Source organism: Pinus tabuliformis, chromosome 6, assembly GCF_031772625.1.
Source record: "Pinus tabuliformis cultivar Carrire ecotype Pingquan chromosome 6, CPIR1, whole genome shotgun sequence".
NCBI classification, from domain to species: domain Eukaryota; kingdom Viridiplantae; phylum Streptophyta; class Pinopsida; order Pinales; family Pinaceae; genus Pinus; species Pinus tabuliformis.
Genome location: NC_142292.1, coordinates 37,054,407 through 37,075,760, shown reverse-complemented (window position 1 = coordinate 37,075,760; position 21,354 = coordinate 37,054,407). Strand labels below are relative to the sequence as shown.

Sequence of the window (21,354 nt, the reverse complement as noted above, 5' to 3'; positions counted from 1 at the left end):
TACTTGATCAGTGCAATCAAAATCTAATGCTATGTCTGTGTCTATGTTGCTATTTACAAATTCCTCATCTAAAATCAAAAAATTGTTACTTTGTTGATCATTGTTAAACACCTACCAGTTATTCAAGTTGTCAGGAATGGAAGCTCTGTTCCTAACCTCAACAGTGTACTGATGGTTAGGCTGAAATGGCAACTTGCAAGTACTAGAAAACATGGCTAAGCTGTGATCTTACATGTTGTGTTTTCTTGGGATAACAAGAAGTTTGGTTTCTAAAAAAGTATTTAGTATTTCTACAATTGTCCCTCTATAAAATCCTCACCTAGGATCCTTAGTCATATAAACAACATTAATTTGTTTTGTTACCAACTTAGAATCTCCCATAATGGAGACTCTTATGGCTCCTAACCTTTTGACCAGTTTCAGACCTAACAGAAGTGCTTCATATTTGGCAACGTTATTTGTACATTTAAGGTTCAATCTATAGGCATGAACATCTAAATGATCATTTTCTAAGTTGTAAATCCATAAACCTGCTCCTGCACCTAGTTTGTTAATTGACCCACCAAATTCAAGATGCCAAAGAATTTCATGTTCGTAATTTTCACTGTCTGGGGGTACAAAATATTTTATGACTAAGGTATCTAGATCATCTTTTTTATCTGAAATCTCATGAATTTGGACATTTTGATTTTCTTTTAATACTGTAATTTATTTTGGCTCTACTATTATGCTTCTTGAAGTGTTTTCTTGATTAGATTCAACATTGTAAAGAATGAAAGAATCAATATTAGAATGTATTGAATATATAGGAAAGTGTTGAGGCCTCTCCTGGGTGCTCACTACATACTTCATCAGAGTCTCTCTATAGAATTTCTTCATATGGCCAAAGACTGATATGGTAGCATACGACATGTCAAGTTGCAGAGGTCCCTGGAGTTTGGCTCCCCAAGATCTGGACAACAACATACCATACTTAGGTGGTATATCAACAACAACTATGTCCATAAGTATGGTCTTAGCAGGGTACTACACTAGGGAAACACAAAAATCTTTTATAAGCCCTAAGAACTTAACTTTGCTTCAACCAAAGGAAAATAGATCCTTGTAAGGCCTGGTGATATCCAAGTTTAGCTTCTCCATAACGGACTTAGGCATAAGAGTATGTGAAGCTCCAGAGTCAAGCATGGAATTATGTAGGATTTTATCATGGATGTTAAGGATGATGTAGAAGGGTGGTATCCCTCCTTCAACTAGTTTTCCATTATCATCAGGTCTAAAAATTAACTCAGGTTGATCATCAAATAGGTTCAGAGAGTTTTCATTCTCAAGGAAGTTTAGAGATTTACTTATTTGAGATCTATAAGTTTCATATTTGACCAATTCTATCATAGGCACTGAGATTTTGATTTTTTCCATCTCTACACTCCCAAATTGAAAGGCAGAGGGGATTCATCTATTTGGACATTTGAAATTTTAGCACCAAGGTTCTGAGTAGTCTTTTCTTCTTTTTCATTGTTTGGAGTGTTTTTAATTGGATTTTCTAATATGATTTCTGGAGGTTGTTCCACTGTTCCCTTGAGGGGGACTGAAGTGGAAGGTTTCTCATTAGAAGGTTGGTCATCGGTTACATCTTCAATGGTGGGACTGGGAGGGTTTTGATGTGGTCTAGAAAGGATTTGTAGGGTTTTTGTAACTTGAGGATTCTGATTTGCAGCTTTTACTTTCTTAGGCTGATTAGGTACTGCTTTTTTATTCTGGTCTGGAACATCAGTGTTCTTTTTGCTTCTCAAATTGTATTGTTTATGCACTTTGGAAATAGCAGAGTCATACCCTTGCTTATAGTCGAAAGATTCTCTAGTTCGAGTTTGTAATTTTTGAAGCATGTATAATTCCTGATCACCCCGAGTTAGAAAAAAATTTCTTCATCATCTAATCCCATTAGGTTTATTTGGGTGTCTATCTCAGGGTTTTCTTGGTGGGAAGTTTTAGCATAATTTTCTTGGAAAGGTGGTCTAATATTCTGATCAGGCCCATTTTTACTAGTGTTTTGATTCTAGTTCTTCCTAAAGTTTGGATTCCTTACTAGATTTACCTGTTGGTTATCCCAGTGAGGTTTCCTTTCAATGAATTCTATTCCACCCATCAACCTTTCCATTCCTTTAGATAAAGCATCCATTTTTTTATCAAAGGGTGAAATTTCATCTTTCATAGGTGTTCTTCTCTCGTTTCTAACCCTAGCCCTTTTGGATAGTAGATTAGCTTCTACACTAACTGCTACACTTTGCATATCTTCAAGTGTAGGGGGATTCCTTTCTCTAAGTTGAAAAGCCATATCTGTGTCAAATCCATCTAGAAACTTAATTAAGGGTAAGCGAGGTGGAGGCTTAAGGTCAAGTGGGATTTCATTAAATACATTGTTAAACATAGTATAGTAGTCCTAAACAATTTCGTTTGGTCCCCTTTTAAGGTTTTCAGAAAGAATTTGAAGGGGGTTATTTTTCTTCTCCCACCTATTTTATAGTTGTTGGTAAAGAACTTCTAAACTATCTATGCTCTGAGGAGGCAAAGATCTAAACCATGTTCTCACTTCTCCAGCTATAGTTTAGACAAAGATTCTCATTTGGACATCCCCTAAGTCAATTTCATGCAGCTCAAAATAATTTTTGATTTTCTTAGTGTGTTGTTGTGTTGTGTAAGTTCCAGTGCCATCAAATAAGGTAATTTTACTCTGATAATCTATTGGTAAGGCACCTCAAGGTGTAGGCATCACAAGGGGGGCATATTTGAGTGTCGTAGCTCTAATTTGTACACGATTGAGAACAGAAGTTGGGGTAATAGGAGGATTTGCGATAACAAGAGGAGTTGGGGTAACAGGGGTAATGGGTGATTGATGGGTAATGATAGGCTGATGGGGGATTGAAGGTATGAATGGAGATGAGGGATGATATTCAGAGGTGTGGGGAAATGATGGTGAGAAAAAAGAAGTTGAAGTTGTTTCAGAAAGTTCGGGGATTCTATTAGTGGTAAGGGATGACTGAGGGGAGTTCAGAAGGTACTGATCAATTGACAAGTTGGCTCATTAGACATCAAGTTCTCTTGTGAATTTTGGATCTAAGACTGTGTCCTCAAGTTCACTCTTAGACTTGGTTCTAAATAGAGAAAGGTCAAAATACTCGTCAAAAGGAATGTATTCAATGAATAGCCACTCAACAGGGCATGAATTGGATCTAAAAATAGGTCTAGGGCTTACTAAACTTTCTTATCTTCTGATTATTCTTAGAATAGGGTTTGGTGTTAGGATATTCCGACACATAGGATATAGTTAAGTTCAACTTGGTCTAGTATAGAGTTAGGTTAGAGTTAGGTAAAGTGTGTTTCTTTACCGTTGTACATTTTGTAACTTACAATCCGACGGTCACGATATGTAGTGATCCGACGGTTCACTCTCACCTCGGTATTACCGACACTTGATCCGTGGCTTGACACCCGATTGGTCCATGAGTTCTATTTAAAGCGCATGGAGGGTCATTGTTTGGGTAATCCGTGCATGAGAGAAGCTTATGTAAATTTTCATTCTTTGATTAATAAATTGCCTGTAGTACCCACGTTGGGACGGGTCGTGGACTGTTTCCCTCCTTGCACTTTGAGGGTTTTAACCACGTCAAAAATACTGGTGTATTGATTTGAGATCTGGTTTTGAGCGATGTCCTTTTGGTGTTCTTTCTGAGGAACTTACCCTGTAAATTCCTACATGGTATCGGAGCTATTTGAGGGCCGCGTCCGTTGGTGATCCAAATCTGAAGCCAGTAGAACTGCATGCGGCTGTCGTTTCCTAGATTTGTTGTTTCTGACTGCTTTCGGGCCGAGAGGACTTCTCTGTTGCGTTCGGAGCATCTGTTCCAGTGAGGAACCCCTTTCGTTTCACGCGAAAAGGTTTCCGGTAGCCCTAGCTGCGTCATTTTTCAGATCGAGAGGTATACAATGTTTTTTTTGCAGTTTACTGTTATTTTCTCTCTGCTTATTTCGGTCTCAGTTTATTTAGCCTTTTTTTTTTAACCGGATCTATACCTTTCATTTCTACGTATGCTCTTTGCCCTGTGACTCTGTGCGATCTGGGCAAATCAGAAACAGAAAGGAAGGATTTTTTCTCATGCGTATGCTCTTTTCCCTACACCTTAGTGTGATCTCGGAAAATAAAAAACATTGAGAAAAATATTTAGTTTTTCGGCTAAAGCTAACTTTGAGATTTTTTTTTTAAATTTCTAGTTTTTTGGCTAAAGCTAACTTCGAGCTGCAAGGTTCATTTTTCTTTTCATATTCGTTTTGGGTTTTGTGTTTTGTAGGGAAAAAGAGCTTTCTCAAGGAAAGCACGCAAACCAAGGCCCCCCCCCCCCCCTCTCTCTCTCTCTCTCTCTCTCTCTCTCTCTCAAATTTTTTGTATAGATCAATTGGTTCAAAGCTATTTTAAGAGAGTAGAGGTCTTGGGTTCAAGTCTCCATTTTGTGGGGGCGGATTTTTTTTTCATTCCCGCACATTCGTGCACTTTGCCGGCAACGTCAACAATTTTTTTTCAAAAAGCCATAACTTCTTCATCCGGAAGCCTTTTTCAGAGCCGTTTTTTTTAAAACCGCCTATTTTTTCGAGATCTATCCATTGGAACACTTACTTTCAGCATCTTTAGCTTCAGTTATTTTTAAAATGGAAAGTCCATGCCAAGTCATTCTTGACAGCACTAACTACTTCCAATGGGTAGCCTACATGGAAGATTTACTTAGAAGTAAAGGTCTCTTCAGAATAGCCACAGACCAAGAGAAGAAACCAAAAGATGAAGACAAGGTTGCAAAATGGAAAATAGACAAGATCAAGCACGTGGTTTGATAGGGATGTCTATTTCTCCTGATCTTAGATTCCACATTGCAGACTTGAGACTCCTCATGAAGCATTAGAAAAACTCGCTAAAGTTTTTGGGATTAAAAATGAAATTAGAGCCCATCAACTTGAAAATGAGCTGCTTACTTTGGATCCTAATAATTTTTCTTGCATTGAAGATTTCTTGTCCAAATTCAAGACCCTTAGATATCTCTTGGAAGGTGTTAAAGTTAAGAAAGAAGATGGTAACCTTATTTATTCCATCCTTACTAAGTTGGGACCAGCCTACTCTGTATTTGTTTCCACTTTCCATTCTACAAGGGAAGCTTTCATTTGTCAAGGAAAAGACTACAAGGCCCCTTCCTTTGACTCCTTTTGTGATTCCTTAATAAGAGAACAAGAAAAACTCTTACACCTTGGTCTTCTTAATCTTGGAAACTCTTCCACGAAAGCGTTAGCCGCCCAGCAGCAACCAAATTCAAAGAATCCTAAGAAGTCATATCCTCAAAAGAATGGTCCTAAACCATCTCAGCCTCAAAATGAAAGATCATTTCAGCAAAATGATAAGACCAATAAAAACAAATGGAAGAAGACTGATAGACATTGTAACTTTTGTAATCGAGATGGCCACTTAGAATCTAAATGCTTTAAGAAGATGGAAGCCTTGGAAGCCGCAATGAAGAAACATAACATCCATGTGGAGCCTACTTCAACTTCAACTTCCGGAATGGCACTTTCTGCATGTCATTGTCAATCATCTCAGTCTGGTTATGCATTAAATGTATCTTCTTCTTCTTCTCATTCTCATGAGTGGCTCATTGATTCTGGAGCCTCTTGTCACATGGCCAAAAACCAAGCCATGTTTTCTTCTTTAAATGATTGTAACACCAAAAATATATATGTTGGTGATGATAGATCTCTTAATGTTGTAGGGACTGGAACTGTTCATCTAGACAATGGTCAGTTTAATGATGTATTATGTGTTCCAACCTTATCCTGCAACCTTCTATCTGTCTATCAGATAACTCATTCAGGTGAAGGTAAAATTGTTGAATTTTCACCTCATGATGTTGTAATCAAGGATCTAAAAGATCCTAAACAGATTCTAGCTACTGGTCTTGCTGATGATTCCAAAAGGTTGTATAAGTTTCACAACTTTGGGTCATCAAATCTTCCCTCAGTATTTGTTGCTCATAATGATGAAGTGAGCAAACTTTGGCATGAGCGATTTGGTCACTTAAACTATCGCTCCCTTCAGCATCTATGTAAAGAAAATATGGTGACAGGTCTTCCTATGGTATCTTGCAGAGATGGTGTTTGTTCCGGATGTGTACTCGGAAAACATCATCGGGACAGTTTTGACAAACGTGCCTCTTGGCACGCCTCAGCCCCTTTACAGCTTGTGCACAGTGATTTATGTGGTCCTCTTCCTGTTGCTTCATTCTCTGGCTGCAAGTACTTCTTAACTTTCATTGATGATTTCTCCAGACGCACTTGGGTATACTTCTTAAAACTCAAGAGCGAAGTATTTAACACCTTTTTGGCCTTCAAAGCCTTTGTTGAAAAACAATCTGGACATCAAATTCTTAAGCTAAGAACTGATAATGGTGGAGAATATGTTAAAAACACATTCATCAACTTTTGCACCGAAAATGGAATTCAAATGCAACATACTGTTCCATACACTCCACAACAAAATGGTGTAGCTGAAAGGAAAAATCGCACCTTAAAGGAAATGGCTAATTGTATGCTGCAATCTAAAGGACTCAGTCTTAGTTTTTGGGCCGAAGCAATTAATTGTGCAAATTATATAATCAATCGCACTCCTACTAAGGTTCTAGAGAATATCACTCCAGAAGAAGCTTGGAGTTCCATTAAACCAGATGTAAGTCACTTTCGTGTGTTTGGAAGTGAAGCATGGGCCCATATTCCAGATGAAAAGCATAAAGCTTTAGAACCTAAGAGTGAGAAATGTACTTTTGTTGGATATTCTGAAGATGTAAAAGGTTATAGACTTATTCCATTTAAGTCCAAAAATGTTATCATTAGAAGAGATGTAAAATTTGATGAAAATAAATCGGCCTGCGAGCCTAGTCCGGCGGATGTGCCACCTCTTCCTATCTCTTCTACTTTTGAAAACATTTCTTCTTCAGATGATGAAAGCGAGGATGATAATCCTCCCCCACCTTCTCAGGATCCTCAACTTCCAAGATGGGTCCGTGCTACTCGGGATGCAGCAGGTGATCTTGCCGGTGATCCTACAGATCAGCGACGTACACGTTCTCAGTTTGAAAGAGCCTCTTCTTTACTGGCTCAAGCTCCAGTAAATCATGATCCTGACACTTTTGCAGAAGCTTCAGGCCATCCACATTGGGAAGCAGCTATGAATGAAGAATATCATTCATTGATGACAAATGATACATGGGATCTTGTTCCTCTACCAAAGGGACGCAAACTTGTTAGATGTAAATGGGTTTACAGAACCAAGTATGGACCAGATGGGAAAGTTGATAAACATAAAGCTCGTCTCGTTGCTAAGGGCTTTTCACAGGTTGAAGGCATTGACTACACTGAAACCTTCTCCCCTGTTGCCAAAATGAACTCTATCCGCCTTGTTCTTTCCCTTGCTGCCTCTTTAAAATGGGAAGTCCATCAGATGGATGTTAAATCTGCCTTCTTGCATGGGGACTTGCAGGAAGAAATCTATATGGAACAACCCATTGGCTTCATACAAACAGACTCCAGCCTTGTTTGTCGACTTAAGAAATCCCTTTATGGCCTCAAGCAAGCTCCTCGGGCTTGGTATGCCAAAATGGATAGCTTTCTTTTAGAATCTGGCTTTTCTAGGTGTCATTCTGACAATACTGTCTACACCAAGAAAGTGGGCAACTCTCTTATCATCCTTGTTCTTTATGTTGATGATCTTATTCTTACTGGTAGTGATCCCAACCTTATAAACCATGTGAAGTCCAGCCTTAAAAAGAAATTTGAAATGACAGACTTAGGACACTTACACTATTTTCTCGGTCTTCAAGTCTTGCAATCCCAGGAGGGTATTTTCCTTTCCCAGTCCAAGTATGCTTGTGATATTCTTCGTCATTTTCACATGGAAGACTGTAAGCCAGCCCCTTCTCCCTTTCAGTCTGGAGTCAAACTTTCAGTCTCTTGTACTTCTCCTGAAGTTGATGCTACCTTATACCGTCAACTTGTCGGAAAAATCTTGTATTTAACCCATACTCGTCCTGATCTTTCCTTTTCTGTTGGCCTTGTTGCTCGTTTTATGCAAAACCCCCGTGAAAGTCATTGGAAAGCAGCTAAAAGAATACTTCGTTATGTTCGAGGTACAGTACAGTTTGGGATTCATTACAGTGCCAAAGCAGCTCCTCTGTTAGTTGGTTTCACTGATTCTGATTGGGCTGGTGACCCTGATGATCGGAAGTCTACTGTCGGTTATGTCTTCACTCTTGGTTCAGGACCTATTACATGGGCTTGTAAGAAACAGGCTGCCATTTCTCTTTCGTCAGCAGAAGCAGAGTATCGTGGTGCCGTGGAAGCTAGTAAGGAAGCCTTGTGGCTTCGTCAGATCCTATCAGAGTTTGGCTTTGAGCAGCAGCATCCAACCACACTTTGGTGTGATAATCAAAGTGCCATTCAGCTATGCAAAGATCCAGTCCAGCATCAGCGCAGCAAACACATTGAACTACACATGCACTTCATCAGAAAGCTCATTCATGACCATGTTCTTGAAGTGCAATATTGTCCAAAAGATGATCAGGTTGCAGACATCTTCACAAAGGCTCTCACAGAGGCGAAGTTCACTAAACTTCGATATATGCTTGGAGTTCAGGAAGTTGTCACTAAGGGGGGATAGGCTCTAGTGCCTCCTTCCTTCTCCTATTGTGTCATATTTGTAAATCCTTCAATCCTATCCCAAGTTGTTCTTAAGGGGGGATGTTAGGATATTCCGACACATAGGATATAGTTAAGTTCAACTTGGTCTAGTATAGAGTTAGGTTAGAGTTAGGTAAAGTGTGTTTCTTTACCGTTGTACATTTTGTAACTTACAATCCGACGGTCACGATATGTAGTGATCCGACGGTTCACTCTCACCTCGGTATTACCGACACTTGATCCGTGGCTTGACACCCGATTGGTCCATGAGTTCTATTTAAAGCGCATGGAGGGTCATTGTTCGGGTAATCCGTGCATGAGAGAAGCTTATGTAAATTTTCATTCTTTGATTAATAAATTTCCTGTAGTACCCACGTTGGGACGGGCCGTGGACTGTTTCCCTCCTTGCACTTTGAGGGTTTTAACCACGTCAAAAATACTAGTGTATTGATTTTAGATCTGGTTGTGAGCGGTGTCCTTTTGGTGTTCTTTCTGAGGAACTTACCCTGTAAATTCCTACATTTGGATTGTCAAATACAGTGGGAGGATTTGGATCAAGGTTGGCCCTGATATAGTGAGTTATCCCTGAAGCCAGATTTTGAGTTTTTTATGATTAATTTTCCTTTCTATGAACTTTTTTGAAATAAATTCTAACAATCCTTTAAGAGGCTTAAGAATAAAAATTTGAATTTCTCAAAGGTTTATTAAGACTGAGGGTTTTGAATCCCCAGTGGAGTCGCCACTATGTTATCACTCAGATTTTTTCCTTAGAAGTTATCAAAGAAGGAATAGTCTGAGGTAACCACAAACCTAATCGTTTAGACTTAGGTTCTAGCCAACCAAAGTCCAGAGAGGGCTCTCTCTTCATAATTTAATTTTCTTTTGAATAAGATTTCAGGCTAGCCCTTAGTGTTCATGATTGTTTTTTTTTAATTGGATGGTGGAATTAAGAGAACAGATGGGCAGAGCAAATATTCAGGCCATTGGACTATGGAGTCAATCTAGAAAGGCTTAACTAGATCTGATCTATCACTCAAGTAAGAGTCCATAGGGAAAGCTAGCACAAAAAAAAAATCTGCAGGTTTAAATGGATGAAGTAATCCTAACCAAGGCAGAGGGAAATGAAGGATCCTTAACCTAGATTAAGATGAAGAAAGGAAGGATGATCAGTAGCAAAGGGTAATGAAGAATCCTTTACTATGGACCAAAAGGGGGGGTAAACTACAGAAGTAAGGGAGGAATTAAGAATTCCCATGCAAAGATAGCTTAGTAGAAAACATGTAGAAAGTAAACAGTTAAAACAAAGGGCATTTAAGCTAATTCTGAGATATCATTCCTTGTTTACTTTACAGATTTGATAAGAAACACATATGAATATATATATATATATATATATAGGTATAGATATATATATATATTTTCTGGATAAAGACTATTCTATTAAGAAGATAAAAATATTTACAGAGAGGATTAAACCTCTGAGGGGGTCGTAGCCTTCCCATCGCCAAAAAGACTTTTGCAGATAGCAAGCTTCATTCCTTTTACAAAATTGAGAGTTTTAGAATCGAGAATTGTAGTGAGCTTGAGAGACAAAAAGCTAGACTGTCCTATAGGTGATCTATGCTTCAGAGGTAGCTGATCACTTACAAAAATACTATCCTTTAAAACTATTATTACAAAAAGATCCAAAACCAGACTTTTGACCTGAAGACTGTAGTATTTCATGCTGATATCAAAAGAAGCCAGACACATGCACAGAAAGAACCATGGAAACATAACACGAGTACCAGAGATCAGAAGAGGGATTGTTGTCATGGCATTTGAGCCAGAAGTCTTTAAACCTGCGGAGGAGAGCCTGTCGCGTCCACGTTTGCCTGGTTGGGGGAGCCAATCCAGGTCACCATTTCATTGTCTTCAGCTCCCATCATACTACCTTCTGGAGGAATAACAAGATTCAGAACGCTTCCAGAAATGCGCGCTGGTTCACAAGCAAGAATTTGCCCTTGTGGTGAAACGGGCTGGGTTTGAGGATCTTCCTGAAGGCCATCCTCGTGCTGCATGGAAGTGTCATTAAGGACTACTCCAGCCATGCCACCCTAAAAGTCGCTCATATCTTAAGACTGAGACTGAGCCCTGGAGGTGTCATCCGAGCTCATAAGCTCATCTTCCTCCTCCGAGAAGATAACAATGATAGTGGTTGAGATTAGAGGCTTATTGAGCCTACTTCTGAACTTGAACCGGGTAGTTTGAAAGGAACTGTTCAGAGAGGGCCGAGAATGATCAGAGGGCGGAGAGGATGGAGAGGCAGAGGCTAAAGAAGTGATGCTTTGAGGGGCAGAGCCACCACGACCCCGAGAAACTCCATGAGAACCAGAATTGCTTCCACGCCGAGGGACGCCGCGTCAACGAGCCATTGCAGGGTGCGCAGGCAACTTGGGTAAATAGGAAGACCGAAGCGAGGGGGGAAGGCGAGCAGACACAGGCAGAATGAACCCAGTTAATGGACCAGACACCTGCGTGATAAACCAAATTACTATACTCGCCACAGGTGGAATAGACCAGGTTAAGAAACCAGGCACAGGCAGAATAAACCCAGTGAGTAGACCAGACACAGGCGGAATAAACCAAATAAATAGACCAGACACAGGCAGAATAAACCAGGTTAAGAAACCAGAGGGGCTTCCATACACCCTGAGCCACACAGGGGTGTTGAAAGCATAACGAGCAGAGGAAAACCGGATTGCAGATGTCCGCTGAAAACATCAGAGAGCACGCCATGAATAAATCACTTGTCTGAAGATCTCGAATCGAATGAACCATAAATGCTGTGACCAGAGCCTCAATTTCACATTCTGTAAACTGCTGGATCCGTCCAAGTGTGTGGACAGCTGCCGCTTTCGCATGCATTATGTTTAACACGCAGTAAATACACCCGCATCCGGGGGTGTATCTTCCTTCAGATACATGTCATTTTTTACAATGGTATGAAAGTCGGAGAGTTGGTTCTCTGAGGCTATGCTGGAGAGAGGGCCTTCGAAGAAATCCATTTCGGTGTCCACTCCTAAATTAGCAAGAAAGTCCGCCAACTTGTTCCCTTCCCGTCTGATGTGTTTGAAGGAGATTGCTTGGTGATGAGAAAGCCATTGGTTTAGAAGCTCAAGTCTTGGAGCCATTCTCCAACTGCTGCTGACTTTATGAATGGGGGATCCTTGCATAAGTTTTGAGGCCATATCGATGATAATTTGTCAGTCCCCTTCAACAATTAGAGGAAAGAAACCTCTGTCTTGTGCAGGATTAAGCCCTCTCCATAATCCTTCCAATTCCGCTGCATTGTTGGTGTTCCAACCTTTTGAGCCAAAAAATGTTAGAAGGGGAGTGCCCTGATGATTTCTGAAGGCTTCACCAAATCCTGCTTTCCCAAGATTACCCCTCGAAGCTCTGTCAAAGTTAAGCTGAAACATATTTATCGGCGGCGGAGTCCAACTTCCTGGAGGATTATGATATCTTATGGAATTTTTAATAGAAGAGAGTGGATGATCTAATTGAATCTTCCAGTTTTCCCAGATAGTTTGTTCTTGCGGGATTGACGGGAAATCTTCTTGGGACCAGGCTTTAATAGACAGGGTTTCTTTAATATTTTGGTGTAATCCAGTCCATATCTGCTCAATAGATAGTGATTGATATTTGAAGATTCTTCTGTTTCTCTCATTCCATATATTCCACATTAGTAAACCAGGAATAAGCTGCCACAGTTTGTTTAAGAGTCTGCTTTGATATGGCTCTTGGCTCCAAGTGTGAAGAGTGCCTTTAATGTCCCCATGCACTCTGCCTTCCTTTTGACAGCGGAATGTAACCTTTTCCCACAATTTCCTTCCTAGCTGACATGTTTGCATTAGATGTAATACTGATTCCTCTTCCTGTTTGCAGTTAGGACATATGGAGGGCCCAGAGAAATTCCTTTTCCTAAGGTTGTCCCATGTGAGAATCTTGTTATGAGACAGAAGCCACAGAAAAGTAGACACCTTCGGCCAGATATATGAATTCCAAATCTTATCCCATAAATTATCTCTTATTATCCTATCTTTGATAATGACTTTGTATACTTCTCTGGTGGTGAAAGTGCCCTTCTCCTTGTATCCCCACCTGAGAATATCCATTCCTGCCGATGATAGGATTTTTCGTTTTTGAAGTTTTGAGGAAAGAGAGAGTTGAATTTGCTCCGTGCTGTGCGGTATTATTTGACTAGCTTCTTTCTACTTTCTATATTCTTGTGTGGAGAGTGAGTCCCAAAATTGACTCACCTTATTGTACTGATTTATATCTTGTTCTAGAAGGTTGGAGAGAGTGTCTCTGAGATTTTGAAGCTGCTGCCATGAGTCTTCCCAAAACCGTGCTGTGTTGCCATCCTTCACATCCCAGAAGCTATGCTTTTGTATTAGATTTCGGTGTTGAATGGCTGAGTTCCAGATGACTGAACCTTTACTTACTTCTGACATTCTGATTCTATCCTCTATGGGTGTATTGCTTGCATATTTCGCTGTCCATAGGGAGGCCCAAGGAGTGCTGGGATTTGAGAGCCATCTCCACCAAATTTTGGCACCCATTACCATATTACTGTGTTCTGGGTCTCTTAACCCAATACCTCCAGCTTTCTTTGGGAGACAGACATTCTCCCATTTGACCAGAGCCCACTTTCGATTTGGACCTGAATTACCCCATAAGAAGTTGCGCTGAAGCTGCTTTATTTCTTTAAGAACCCACTTAGGTGCAGCTAGAATAGAAAAAAAGTAAAGAGGCATGGAATGAAGAACAACTTTAATGAGCACCTGTTGGCCATATTAAAAGCTTTGTGGGTCCATAGGAACAATCTAGCTTCAAGCTTTTCTAAAAGGTCTTTCCATGAGGAATGCTTGAGAGCAGAGACAATTAAGGGAGTGCCCAGATACTTAGAAGGAAGGGATGCAATGGTGAAGCCTAGAATGCGGGCAATGGCTCTTTGGGTGGGAGAAGGGGTACTAAAGAAGAATATCTAAGACTTGACCTTGTTAATGAGGGCTCCTGAAGCATCAGAGAAGTTTGAAAGAATGGATTTGAAGGTACGAGCTTCTTGAACAGAAGGATGACCAAAAAGCATATTATCATCCCTGAATTGCTGGTGAGAATAGGAGGGAGCATGGTGAAAAGCGAGACCTTTGAGGCTTTGAGAGAGGAGAGCCGATTTGATGCTGCGTCCTAGTCCTTCAGCTAAGATGACAAACAGAAAAGGCGAGATCGGGTGTCCCTGTCTGATACCCCTAGAGGGATGGAATGTGGGTGATGGGATGCCATTGATGAGAATAGAGAAGAATGAGGAGGATAAAAGATTACTGACCCATCTAACCTAGGAAGGGGCAAAACCAAAGGCATTAAGGATTTTTTGAGTATAAGTCCAACTTAGACTATCAAAAGCCTTAGATAAGTCAATTTTGAGTAACATACCTGGTTTTTTTTAATGCTTGAGGGAGTGGATTATTTCATGAGTTAAAATAATTCCATCCGTGATCTTCCATCCTTCTACATATCCAGATTGTTCTGGAGAGATGATAAGGGGAAGCAAAGGCTTCAATCTGGAAGCTATAACCTTGGAGACAATTTTGTATATGATGTTGCATAGAGCAATCGGTCTGTATTTGTCCGGAGTATTGGATTCCTCTGCTTTGGGGATTAATGCAATAAATGTTGCATTCAGACCTGGATACATCCATCTCAAAGTATGTGATTCTTCCACGACCTGCCAGACTTCCCATTTTATTAAATCCCAGAAATGGTGAAAAAAGTTTGAGGTGAATCCATCTGGTCCCGACACTTTCCCTGCTTTTAGCTGATGCACAACAGTCTCAACCTCTTGAAGGCTTGTGGGCTTGAGAAGGAGAAGATTATGATCCTTAGTGATTAGTTTGGGAATATGTCTGATGAATTTATCAATGGCCTCTGTTCGGTCTATGTTAGGTTCTTGATTCACCTTTTTGAAGTAATTGAGGAATTCCTGTTCAATGCCTTCATGGGTTTCAATTTTACTTCCTTGTTCAGTTTTGATATGGGAAATTTGATTGTTCATTCTTCTTTGCACCGTAGTTTTGTGAAAGAATTTCGTATTCTTTTCACCATCCTTCAGCCACCTAACTCTTGATTTTTGCCTCCAGAGAGTTTCCTCCTATAAAGCTCTTTCAAGGATTTGATTTTCTATGTACTGCTCTTTTTCGCTAGCTCTTCAGAGCATCCTTCTGTGATGATACTTTGCTGAATGATTTTCATTTCTTGATTGAGGGTTTCCTGAGATTTAAAGATGTTGCCAAAAATGGATTGGTTCTAGTGTTTAATTTCCCCTTTGAGATATTTCAGCTTCAGTTGGAACATAAACATTTTTGTGCCATCCGTGGGATTGAACTTTAGCCAAGATGCTCTGACAAATTCATTAAATTCAGGATGAGATAACCAAAAAGCCTCAAACCGGAAGGGGCACCTAATACTGCAGCTGGGTCGATTCCAATGGAGGGCTATTGGCCAATGATCAGAGCCTGAGACAGGAAGGATAGAGGCAATGAATTCTTCTCCTAAGTGAGTTGCATTATCTTGTATCAGAAATCTATCAAGACGAGAGGCTATTTGCATTGGTTCTGCCCTCTTGTTGTTCCAAGTGAATAGGCCGTTATTTGAAGAGAGATCAATCAGCTAGTTGTTATGAATGAAGTCTTTTAATATGGATCCATCTCTATTGATTTTGCATCTGCCTCCCTTTTTTTCCTCCATTGTTGCTATCATATTAAAGTCACCTCCGGATATCCATAACGGGTGCATCCTCTCTGTGTTCAGCTGCGTCAAGGTGTCCAGAATTTCAACTTTGTGCAGGGTTTCCTGAGGGAAATACACATTTTTCATATGGCAGTAGATATTGGCGCCAATTATGTGAAATATAGCTTGAATGAACTTTTTATTTGCATGTGTGTTGTCCAGTTGAATCACTCGCGCATCCCAGAGCACTGCAAGTCCTCCCGACGCACCCTGAGCATCAACAACTGTTACTAACCCTCCTGGCCAGGCCTTTGCTACTATTTTTTCCAAGACTGTCGAGTTACATTTTGTTTCTTGCAGAAAGAGAATGGTAGGTTTTTCCTCCATGAGCATGTTTTTTAGTAATCTTCCTTTTCTTGGGCTATTGAGCCCCCTAATATTCCATGAGATCAACTTCGTTGAGAAGGTTTGGGGTTGGAATTGAAGTACTTGGTTAACTTGGCATATCGGCCTGATTCTACCAACACTTCTCCTATCTTGATGGTTCTTTCCAGAGTGGTTTTCCTTCCCCGTTTTTTACTGTCTTTGGTGATGAATTTCCCATCCCATTGGCTACCAATTTGAACCCCTAATGAGTATTTTTTTTGGGCTCTATTGAGGACTTCCACTAGATTATCCACTTGTTGATCAGGTATTATGTCGAAGTTTCCCGTTTTACAGGCTTGTTCTAGGCCTAGAATATCCAGCTCGCCAATATCTATAGATTCTGTGTCCTCCTCCATGATCTGAGGTTCTTGAAAGTTTCCATCGCTTTCCTTCTCGTCTTCTATATTGGGATTGGTACCATCTATATCCATTCCAAGGAAGCTCCAGGTTTTTGAAGCAGTTTTAAGATGATTATCCGATTTTTCTGCTACCTTTTCCCCTGTTTTCGATTGAGATCCTTTAATCTTTTCCTGACTGGTTTCTTTTTCATTGGAGGGTGTGTTATCTGGATCCTGCATGTCTTCATTGGCTAAGGCTGCAAAGCTATTGCTTGTCGAGGGTTTTGATGGGTCAGCCGGAGTAATCTTTGTAGAGGCTGCTGTTTTTTTATTTCCTCTTCTGCGATTCAGCACTTTAGTGAAACCATCCAGCGTTGGATTTTCCGAATCCATTTGAAATGAGGGCTTACTATTCAATGGACAGTCTCTATAGAGGTGTCCTAAATCATGACATTTCCTGCACCTAAAGGGTACATGCTCATAATCAATCAACTGTATCCATTCAACATCTTCATGAAAAAGACTTACCGTATCAGGCAGAGCTTGTTTGAGGTCCATGTAGACACAGATTCGGGCATATGAGGTGTATCTCTATGACTTTTTTTCCTCTGCTACCTTGACAAACTCTCCTAGAACATTACCAATCACATTGAGGGATTCCTCTTCCCAGTATTCCAATGGCAGAGAATATAGCCTGATCCACACCGGCGCGCATCTTAAGTCTTCCTTATCTGGATTAAAACGTTCGATCCATCCTTTGAGAAACAGTCCCGCAGAGTTAAAGAAGTAAGGCCCTCCATCTAAAACTCTGTTTCTGTCTTCCAGGCAGTTGAATACTGCAGTAAAAAACCCTTTAGGCCCTAGATGCAAAGTTATATGTCCTTTTGGATGCCATTTGACATTAATCCAAGCTCTTAACGCTTTCTCATTTGGCCATATTCCAATGAATTTGCCAATGAGGGCATGATCTCTCATATACTCTATTCTGGCATTGATGCGATGGCTGGGTAACTACTTTTGGCCTATGCGTGGTGACTGGCTTGCATGTGGAAGAACTGACTTTAGGCTTATCTTTCTGTGCTTGTTCAGTATTTGCCTGCTGGCTGCTGGCAGCGTTTCTATCATTGTGCCCGTTTTCACTGTCTGAGTCCTCGATCCGGCTCTTTTGGTTGTCGTTTGTTGGAGGAGGTGCCCCTCCTTCCCCCTGAGGGGGGTTCATGTTTTCCTTCAGCCAAAACCCATGGATTGGAACCTAAGAATCTTCCGTGTTCTGCAGAAGACGATCGTTGTCAGGAGGGCCTGCCGTAGCAGGTATTTGTTGAAACCCTAAATCAAGTTGCAGAGCGCCTCGTCTCACCGCTTAGGTAATTCTTTGTGAAACACATATGAATATTCATAACATGAAGAGAATACAATATTTAAACATGAAGAGATAATAGTTATTTGTTCCAACTATGCACAAGAATCTAGTGAAATGTCCTTAGCTTTATTTCATTTCCAGCAAAACCAGTCCAGTCTCGAGTACAATAGCTCCTTGGCTCAAAATAAAATGTCTACAGAAATGTATTTTAATCTACACTAATTACTTCAATTTGTGAAGTATTTATAAAAAAATTGATACAAAATATCTCATAACGATATGAGAATTATTCTAGGAAACTAAAAATATCTTCAACACGAGGATAGAGACAGATGGAGAACTGTCTTCTTGCTATCCCTTTTATTGTGACTGTGCTAGCTATTGTAATTTGGATTTGGCTCTTTCAATGGCTTTCTAGTTATGTGCTGGAATCGATTTCTATCTTCTACCTACTGATACTCTTTACCTGTTTCACCTGGCAGCCATGTTTTACCGTATAGATTTACTGCAGTAACTTTATAGTAAATCTGTACGTTTTGTCCACCATTCGCTGTCAAGTAATTTCATCCTTATCATTTTCTTGTATATCTTGTCAGATTCTATATACTTGGAAAAATTTGGCCTGCTGGTAAATAAGTGCTTCACTTCATGTTCTATGTAAAATAGATTCTCAAGACCATCATATAGTACTTTTCTAGTAAGAAAATATTTCACCCCTAAAGTACTAGCTTGGTTTTTGGCCAGCTTGTTTAATATTTCAATATAATGCTCCTGGGTCATCAACTTGTCATTTATTACTATAGGATTGGGAAGTCATTTTCTCTTAAGATGCCATACTTTGTCATAAAACTGTCAATTTCTGCTTAGATGCTCTGACATCTTTTCTCCAAATTCAGCATCAGGTTCCTCTTGGTAAGAACTTTCTTTATTTCAATGATGGTTGTTGTTCTATCCTTAATTTCTAGTTCATCTAGCTGGTACTTGTTTCTACTATTCAAAAAGGTGATCAATTGATTGGCTTCTTCAGGTTTATCTCCCAATTCTTCCATTGTCTTGTGGATTGCTTCTGTGGCTACTTTGACTAATTCAGTCTATTCACAAATAACCTAAATAGAAGGCCAAACATCATTGATGGAATCAATGATGTTGGTACAAAGAATTTCTTTCATGTCTCCTAGTGGCTCTTGTAATGTCAAGTCCTTTTCAAGGACTTTTATCCTTTATATCATCCCTTGGTTCTTTTGAGCTTCTTCTGCTATATTTGTGTAAGTTCACAATTGGTCTCTAAACTTGACAATTGTTCTCTCAATTTCTTAAGCTCAGTGGCCTAGATACTCATTTATTCCATGGCCTTGATCAATTCAGTAGTCTTTTCTATTGGTGTCACTGTGCTTGTTGATGTACCTATGCCTACAAATGTACCTGTTACTGGCAAAGATGTAGCTGGTGGAAGTGTGGGTGCCAAGGCAGCAGCCAAGGTGGAGGGTAATGCTCTGGAAACTGTAGGAATTACAGTATGAGGAGTGGTGGCGAACTCACTCTGTTTGGACTATATCAAAGTATCTAGCTCCTTCTCGGTCTCTTTGAGTTGTTCATTATGCTTTAGGACTAGGTCCATAGGCTCCTCCTCCATCCATGTTTCCAATACTTCAGTTGTCTAAGGATGACGTAGAGGAGGAATTTTGAGCTTCTTCTTTAGTGCAGCTATGTCATCGTTTTTCTTCTTGAAAGCTTCTCTGCAGCTTTCACATCCTTGGGATCATGTCCCAATTCTATGACCAAGTTCTCTAACGACTTTATTCTGGTTTCTTTGGCCTATGAAGAGGCCTTCTCCAACTGGAATTGTGATGATATATTATTCATAGAATTCTAGAGTTGGTGGGATACAATTGCTTTGTTAGTCAAAGTGGAGTAGAGCATTTCACCAGTTTGCTTATGTAACTCAATTTGGTCAATAGGATGGATATCCTCCTCCAGTAGCTCAAAATCTGTTTTAAGATAATCTGCCATTGATTTGGGTTGCTGTGTGGTTGGCTTCAAAAAACTCATCTGCTTTTTCCCTTCTTTTATATCAAGGGATAACATTAGCCTTGTTTTGTTTGTTGGAGCCATTTTCAGATAGTGTGCATAACTTTGTACCTTTAGCCTTTCATTTCTTGCCTTGATTTCTTTATATTTTTCTTTGGTATCTTGGCTCTAGCCAGTAGGAGCCCTGAAGGAGGATACTTCCATGCTTTGTTGTCTTTCCAACATTTGAGCATGTGAGGTGGAAAGTTCTTGTGTGCCTCCTGAAGGAGTGGTATGCATGCTTTCTATTCTCTATGCACCTGTAGTTCCTGTTGTCTCCTTACTATACTCTTGTTCCGAAAATGGATTTAACCTTTGCCTCTTAGCATAGGTTTGGGCAACAAGTCTGCTGGAAGGAGTGTCCTCCTCTCTATCTCTTTTGTGGTTCCTCTTCTCATTTAGAGGAGTCTGCAAAATAGGAGGATTGCTCATGATTTGTTCTGGTTAAGAAAGTTCCTATGAAATCTCAAGTTGTTCTGATTCTTATGGCCACTCTGATGGCCCTGCTTCTACTATCTGCCCATTGTGTCCCTGTGATTTCCTTTGAGATTGAGTTTCTTCTGGAACTTGTACAAATGAATCCTCATCAATTATTCTATGTAAATCAATCAAAACATTATTGACTTAGTTTCTATGCTATCCCGGTCTACCAAATCGTTTTCCACCCATTCAAGTTGTTTTTCATACTGTTCAATTTCAGGGATTTTATGGTGGATGTAACGAGATAATTTATTATCTTGTCTCCTATTACAAATGAAGTCTAAGGGTTCATAATTCCATATAAAACTTTGTTTCAGTCTCAACCTTTGGAGGATTTCATCTGCATCCTTTCCTGCTTCCCTACTATTACATTTAAATGGGTCGAGCTGATCTTTTATCCCAAGTTCAGCTTTCTTCTCGGCCTTCACAAAATGCACCTCATCTGAATTGATCATTTGCCTGTAGTACTCCAGAGCAAACAATCTCATGGGGAGGCATCTAGGTAGTTCGTAGGGAACCAACTCACATCCATAGATTCTGATTTCAGTGTGATTTTGGTTCAAGTACCAATCCTCCACTTTATATTTCTTAGACAACTGTAGGACCCTCCTGATGTCTACACTGATTCTGGGGGGAGGGCTTCCTAGTAGCATAGTTTTCACAGGGTACACAAAGAGATCTATGAAATTTGTATATAAGAATATTGAGAGTCAAATTGATGGATTAATGAAATCCGGAAGATCACTGATCTGGGGTTGCCACTGGTATCAAGCATTTGGAGGGTGATTGGAAATCTATCAACTTGGTAATACAAGAATAAATGATATAGAACTGAGGAGTATTTAACCACTCTTTCATTTTCCAATCTCATGAATTGATCATGCATTTTATCAGCAATGAACTTAGCATAGTCAAACATGATGGCTAGTGGTTGCCCAGGAGAGTAAATGGACATAAAGGATATTATGATTTCATCAACAAATTCACTTGTAGTATAGCCTAACACACTGGATATCATGTCTATGATGTCTTGGCCAAGGTTTGAGAATATAGTCCACAGGTAAGGGGGAGAGTCCTTTGGGGTGTATTGTTCTTCTCTGATGAAGGTCTGGTATAACTAAGCAAGTCTGATTGAGGTGAGTGTAGGGTATG

The 21,354-nt window shown here is 40.0% G+C and overlaps 1 protein-coding gene across 1 annotated transcript; it reads right to left on the bottom strand.

Moving 5' to 3' along the window:
* Positions 1-16,886: 16,886 nt before the first annotated feature.
* On the bottom strand, positions 16,887-17,270 carry LOC149257094 (uncharacterized). Its single transcript, XM_089454766.1, has one exon. It carries the CDS (start codon positions 17,268-17,270, stop codon positions 16,887-16,889), a length of 384 nt encoding a protein of 127 aa, XP_089310892.1.
* Positions 17,271-21,354: the final 4,084 nt, after the last annotated feature.